This window comes from Bactrocera latifrons, unplaced genomic scaffold, assembly GCF_001853355.1.
Source record: "Bactrocera latifrons isolate USDA-ARS-PBARC rearing strain unplaced genomic scaffold, ASM185335v1 scaffold_384, whole genome shotgun sequence".
Taxonomy (NCBI): Eukaryota; Metazoa; Arthropoda; class Insecta; order Diptera; family Tephritidae; genus Bactrocera; species Bactrocera latifrons.
The window spans coordinates 71,352-78,893 of NW_017537028.1; the positions used below are offsets into that span (position 1 = coordinate 71,352).

At 40.0% G+C, this 7,542-nt stretch overlaps 1 protein-coding gene across 1 annotated transcript in view; it reads right to left on the reverse strand.

The window, feature by feature from the left end:
- Positions 1 to 7,542, reverse strand: part of LOC108972183 (sodium- and chloride-dependent GABA transporter 1-like) — a 113,639-nt gene that overhangs the window by 62,408 nt on the left and 43,689 nt on the right. The window contains exon 3 of the mRNA XM_018938695.1: positions 1,309 to 1,576. Coding sequence (XP_018794240.1) covers positions 1,309 to 1,576 — 268 coding nt within the window. The remainder of the gene's footprint in view (positions 1 to 1,308; positions 1,577 to 7,542) is intronic.

Sequence of the window (7,542 nt, forward strand, 5' to 3'; positions counted from 1 at the left end):
TCTTATAGAAGATTGTACCTTCTCTGTTTAGTTCTGCAGCTCTAATTATTTTCTCCAGAAGGAGGTTGAAGAAATCGCACGATAGGGTGTCGCCTTGTCTGAAACCTCGTTTGGTATCGAACGGCTAGGAGAGGTCCTTCCCGATTCTGACGGAGCTTTTGGTGTTGCTCAACGTCAGTTTACATAACCGTATTAGTCTTGCGGGGATACCAAATGCAGACATCGCGGCATAAAGGCATCTCCTTTTCGTGCTGTCGAAAGCCGCTCTGAAATCGATGAAGAGGTGGTGAGTGTCGATTCTCCTTTCACGGGTCTTTTCCAAGATTTGGCGCATGGTGAATATCTGGTGGGTTGTTGATTTTCCAGTTGATAATATAATGCACTGATTTTAAGTGAAAGTATGCTATTTAAAAAAACTCAGTTGGTTTGGCAAAAGATGGCGGCGGATAGCAGCGAGACGTGAAAACGTATTACCGATCCATGGTAGTGTCGTAGAACGAACTGATCTGAATCTGTTCATCGGTCCTTCTTTGTCCCCATTGGTGCTGAATCGGATTGTGTGATTGTGGTTGGTGTACATGTGGTCAGTGTGGTGAATGTTGCGTGTCAGTGGTGTGAGTTCGAGTTGATGTGGTGTGCTAATGTGGTGTGTGTTGAGGTCGGGGGAGGATGCTCATTTATACAAGCATTCTACGTAAAATTTTGTCTGCCCATTTTTGCTGTTGCTTGCATTCTAAATATTTTAAGCGGCACATTTTATGTGTTTAATGCCTTTGCCAAGATTCGATTATAGTATTACTTAAGATTTTTTCTACAATTCAAAGAAACAATATCCGTAGATTAAATTCTATGTATTACAACCACCCGACTAAGATATTTGTACATCTTGGTCATCCTTGGCAGAGGATCAGAATTTCTCATGCATTATTTCAAAAATGTAGTGGAAATATAAACATATTCCAAATGTAAATATTGTTTATTACTTAGTATAATGTTTTGAAGATTATTATTGTGCCACAATTGTTCTCAATTTTTTAATTGTTTTTTTTTAATTTATTTTTTGTAAATTATATCAAAAAGGTAGATTTAAAATTGTATACCATGTACGGATGAAAATGTGCATCATTGCAATCTTACAGGTGGAGAGGTAAAACAATAAATATGCAATAAACTTATGATTCGAAAATATTCTTGAAAATGTTCATTTCTGTATCTTTTATTTTTAGACGTAAATGCAAACTAGTATGAACTCATTATTTCCATTTATCTGAGAACTTTTTTAGTTAAGTTAAAAATAAAATCGCTTACCTTTAAATATGGGAGCAATTTTAAAAACCCCCAGACCTCCGATTGTTAGCATTTGTCCCAGCGCTAATTCCATAAAAAACATTGGTATCCCAGCCAATATTAGAGTCAAGAAATATGGTATAAGGAAGGCCCCTCCCCCATTTTTGTAGCATAGATATGGGAACCGCCAAACATTTCCCAGTCCGATAGCAAGACCCACAACAGATAATATGAAGTCTAGCTTTGATGACCAGGAACCACGTTCCGGTAAGCCATTATGGTTTCGCATCTAATTTAGAAAGATTTAGTGAAATTACTATTGCAAATTCTATAACATTAAATTACAAAATCAATCCGAACCAAGTAAGGAGGGATATGTTCGGGTGCAATCGAATATTTTATACTCTTGCAAATTGAAATAATCAAAAGCAGGAAATACATTAAAATGTAAAACGTCAACCACAGGTTTGGAATCTAAACAATTTTATATATACTCGTATGTACATATACTCTATTCGGATTTGTTAGATGTACCTCAAATACAATGTTCCGGATGTTCGAAAATCCTGATGGTACTAGCTAGCTATAGGGGGTGGTATTTTCATTAAGATAAATTAAAAATTAGACACATATACAGCTTAAAGACCTGGAACTTCGAAAATTTTTTATTAGATATATGGGGGCTCAAGGAAGTATTCAACCGATTTAACCCATTCTGGAACACAGAATAACTGTTATCAGTATTATTGGATGATAGAGTGATATGTAGAAGTTCACGCAAGTGGAGAAAGTTCTCTGATCGCCATTCACTTGGGAGTGGCCTGAAACGATTCTTTTACATATGGCTCAAGCAGCTCACGATTTCCGATCTTTACCCAAGTATCCTGTGGGTAGCCTAAGAACACCCGCTTGAATACAAGCTAAAGTGAGAAAGCGAAATATCTCCTTCGCAGGATTTGGGACCCGCCATGTAAAAAACACCCCCAATGAAAAGATACCGACCGCCTCGGATGAGATATCCCCCTTTTGATAACGACGATGGCGAAAGAAATAAGGACTACGATTTTAAGGCATGAACCCGGAACGTCCGCTCCCTTAATGGATGATGGTTGATGTCCTCGTCAGAGGTAAGGCTGACATCACCGCCGTCCAATAAATGCGATGGACGGGACTAGGACTTAGGCGAGTAGGTCCTGGTGACATTTACTGCAGTGGCCATATAAAGGAGCGCATGTTTGGTGTAGGATTCGTGGTGGGAGAGAGACTACGTCGCCGAGTACTATCATTCACTCCGGTGGTTGAACGTCTAAGCACAATCCGCATCTAAGCGAGGTTCTTCAACATATCGCTGATTTGCGCCCTCACCCCGACGTAAAAAAAGCACTATGATGATCAAAGATGATATAGATATGAGCGCTTGGAGCGCAGTTCTCGATGCCGTTACAATGTCAAAATCGTGCATGGGTACGTGCACACCAGGGTAGGAAAGGAAGGTATATTTGGCGCAACAGTCGGTAACTTTAGCCTCCACAAGGAAACATCCTCAAATGGGTTGAGGCTGATCGACTTCGCTGTGGTCCGAAATATGGTTGTCTGTAGTACTAGATTCCAGCATAACAAGATACATCAAGCTACCTGGCTGTCTCCGGATCGAAAAATCACCGGTCATGTTGTGATAGACGGAAAACACGTCTCCAGTGCTCTAGACGTGCGTACGCTCTGAAGTCCTAACATTGGCTTCGACCATTATCTTGCTGTAGCCAAGATTCGTACCCGCCTCTGTTCAGCAAGGAATACATACATATGTTTACGTAGACAAAGACAAAGACAAAGTTAAGTGAGTTAGTGACGTGAAGTGTTTTTTGGTGCTCTATTTATGGCACCAAGTACGATAGGAAATAATCCAAATTATGCGAGAGTTAAGGTATTCCTTATAGTAGTAACAAACATCAAAGCAACCTTTTGTTTCAGTAAAAAGAATGCGTCAAAACAACCTTGAACAATTGGTACAATTGGAACAAGGAACAATTGAAATGCACTATCACTACAACAAACAATCCTAAACAAACATCAAAACCACCTTGAGGTTGGTATTCAAACTACCTTACCTTAAAACAAAGCAAATGAATCTAAGCAAACAAAACATATGTAAACAAACCTGAACAAATAATATAATTTGTATCTAAACAAACTATCAACTAGTAATAAGTAAACATTAAATAGAAGTAAGAACCATGTAATGAGTTAGTCTTAAGAGTATTAATAAAGAGTACACATTTCAGTGAAGCTCAAAAATATATTATTTTGACTCATTTCTACTTCTGACAAAAATTAACTCGAGCGAAGAACAGAGCGCGCTTGCTGGTCTAGACATACTAATATCACGCCAGCGGCCAAAAACAAAGGCATGTAAATCAACACATGCGAAACCTAATAGACAAGATTTCGCAAATACAAAAACAAGCAGTAGCAGAGGTTAGGGAGTCGGCAATCCACCCGATAGTTCAGACGAAAAGAGATCGCATTACACTCACTGAAGAAGCAATGGTGGGGAGCAGATCAAACAATCAAAGGACAAGCCAACCAAAGGACCGCAAAATTGCAAAAAGCGATATTTATTTCAAACCACGGGACCTTTCCTAAGCGGAGATTCTACGGAAAATTAAGTCCGACTCAACACTCAGCGGATTCGGAAATATTGTGACAAAGATGCTTTAAACTCAAAGCGGTGAAATGTTGCTACAATTAAGCGGAGATGTGATTCCAACCGACTCTCAGGAGACCATGAAAAAACGTCTTGGGGATCAAACCAAAGTTTAACTTCTGACCTAGAAGACTCTACTGGAATGCAAAGACCTTGATGAAGTCACAAGCAACGAAGAAGGAAACACTGATCGGTCGACCTCTACCATCAAGAGCTTAAGAAAGTCTTATGGAGGCACCCAAATAGCACTAATTAAACTACCGGTTGAGGCAGCTTCTACCGACTAGAAAGCTGAAAGTTGGATGGATAAATTGCGGTAATCGAGAATATAGACAACCACAGCGATGCTTTAAATGTCTCTATCCCAAACCATTGTCAAGGGGCAAATAACTTATTAAAACAATCAGTTGCCGAAAAGCAACTGTGGTTCTAGTAAGTGAACCATACAAAATCGGCCAAGGCGTAACCTGGATAAGTGTCACTCGAAATAAAGCTGTTATATAGTAATGTGACCCTAGCTTTACGCAACTGGAATCACCATTCTCTTAGGATGGTTTAGTTCGAACAACTATTAATAATATTAATGTTGTTACACTCGTGGCCACGCAAACCTTACCACTATAGTTTTTTAAATTTTTTTCGGACTTTTTCGTTCGTTCGGGATTTTTATCAATTTTGGTTTTTTGTAAGTTTTTAATAAGCAGACCAAATTAAATTATCTAATTATAGTCATAGTTTTTAATTTATTACGTTTAATGAGTAAAACACAAATTAGCTATTTTGTGTTTATACAAAAGCGGCCGTTTTCTTGTTTTTAAAGTGATACACCTACTAAACTTCGTGTTTCAACTAAAAAAAATTAAAAAAAAATTAAATGTTATACTAATTTCAAATATATTGTAAATGAAATGAAATTAAAAAATATCATTTTTATCTCATCTCTGTATCTTACATTTCGAGCTCATTTTGTATCTTTCAATTGATTTATCTATAGCTAAATGTGTTTTGTTTTTAATTTTAAATACTTTTGATAAACAATATTTCTTTAAATTATTTCTAAATAAAAATGTATATACCGCAAAAAGTACCGCTTTAAAATGTAGTCAAATATGCACAAAACTTGAAAATTTTGAGTGGTAAGGTATGCGTAGCTTACTTACCTTCTAGCCTTAGCGACGAAGAATACAGACGTATTATCAACAACCTAGCGGCCGATGCCAGATGCAAAACCAAAGTAGTAATAGCTGGTGATTTTAATGCCTGAGTACCGAATGGGGATGCAAAAGAACCAACAGCAGAGGAAAAACCTTACTAGAAGCTTTTGCCTCTTTTTATTTGGAGCTTTTAAATGCAAGGAATTCCTTCTCTTTCAAACCAACTTCTCTTACCGACAATTGGTTGTTGCCTAACAAAGCTGCTTTCAAGATTATGAGCTGTATTAAGGGCGCATGCGACGATTCAAGGTCTAAGCTATCATGTCGCAAACACCTCTCCCCAGTGTATTGCTGAAACGACCCATTCGCTAGATTACGTAAAGAATGCCAAGGAGCTTGTACCAAAGGTCACGTGATACATCTGAATACTCCACCCTTGAAAAACATTTTAAAGTCAAAAGAAAATTGCTAAAACTGTCGATTAAAAAAGGAAGCAGAAATTCTTCCTTACACTGTGAGACCATGTTGGAAACAACGCTTGCGGACACGCATATAAAACGGTAATGGGAAAATTCCACACTGGCGGACAAATGCCAACCTCCCTCTCAACAATTGAGAGAATAGTCTCGGTACTACCCCTCCATCAGGAGATCGTGAGAGTACCACAAACTCTAGTTATTCCGGTTGTTTCGAATGAAAAAGTCCGAGAAATATGCAGTTTGTTAAACCCATCTAAAGTCCCGGGACCAGATGGAATTGCGAAACACCGATTGCTAGAAACATAAATCCTTTCCGAACAATGTATAATATATGCATCAATGAACATCCGTTTGAAGGCGAGAGTGAGAAGGCGAAATATCCCCTACATAGGACTGCGCGCTGGGTTTGGAGTTCTTGAGCAACGAGTTTGAGACCCGCCACGTTAAAAAACACTACCAATGAAAAACTAACAACGGCCTCAGATGAGAGACCCCCTTTTTGATGACGACCATGGCAAACGAAATAAGGACTACGAATTGAGTTCATGCACTTGGAATGTTCGGTCTCTTAATTGGGAAAGTGCGGCTGCCCAGCTGGTTGATGTCGTCGTGAAAATAAAAGCTGACATCACCGACGTCCAAGGAATGCGATGGTCGGGACAAGGACAGAGACAAGTAGGTCCTTGTAGCATTTACTACAGTGGCCATATAAAGAAGTGCAAGTTTGGTGTGGGATTCGTGGTGGGAGAGAGACTCCGTCGTTGGGTACAATCATTCACTCTGGTGAATGAACATGTAGCCACAATCCACATCAAAGCGAGGTTATTCACCATATCGCTGATTTGCACCCACGCCCCGGTGTAAAAGAAAGAGGCTGATGATCAAAAATGCCTTCTACGAGCGATTGCAGCGTACTTATGAGAGCTGCCCCCGCCACGATGTTGAAATCGGGCTTGGCGACTTTAAAGCCGTGGTGGGCAAAGAAGGTATCTTTGGCACTACGGTCGGTAAATTCAGCCTCCACAAGGAAACATACCCAAATATGTTCAGTCTGGTCGACTTCGCCATGGCCCGAAATATGGTAATCTGTTGAACTAGATTCCAGCATAAGAAGATACATATAGTTTCTTGGCTGTCTTCGGAGAGAAAAACCACCAACCAGATCGATCATGTTGTGGTAGACGGAAGACACGTCTCCAGTGTTTTAGATGTACGTACGCTCGGAGGTCCTAACATCGACACGTGCGGGATAGGATAGATACCGAGAGTTGAAGAGGGAAGCGAGAGGCATTTGCAGGCAGAAAAAGAAAGAGGCCGAAATGCGTGAGTACGAAGAACTTGATAAGCTGGCAGACAGGGGTAATGCTCGAAAATTCTACGAAAAATGCGGAGGCTTATAGAAGGTTTCAAGACCGAAGCATATAGAAAGGTGATCTAGTCACCGATGCCCAGAACATGCTTAAATAATGAAGAGCACACTTCTCCACAAATGGGTCTGGCAGTGAACGAGGGCAAGACGAAATATCTCTTGGCTCTCATGTCACTGTTGACAACGTCCGGTGTATTTACCGTGGGTTCCCGCTGACGACAGCCTTACTCAATGGCGCTCAAAAGCACAGCGGATCAAATCAATGCGTTGATCAGCGCCTTGAAAATTCTAAGCATTTTCAGTACCAATTGGCAGAGTGGAATAGACACACCAAGCACCTTGGTCGGGTTCGAGGCCCATCTAAACCCTCTGCAGTGCTTTGTGTCCGTCCATGCGGACAACATGACCTAGCCAACGTAGCGGCTGTCTTTTAATTCGCTGAACTATGTCAATGTCGTCATATATCTCGTACAGCTCATCGTTCCATCGAATGCGATATTCGCCGTGTCCAACGCGCAAAGGACCATAAATTCATAGTTCAAAAAGTAT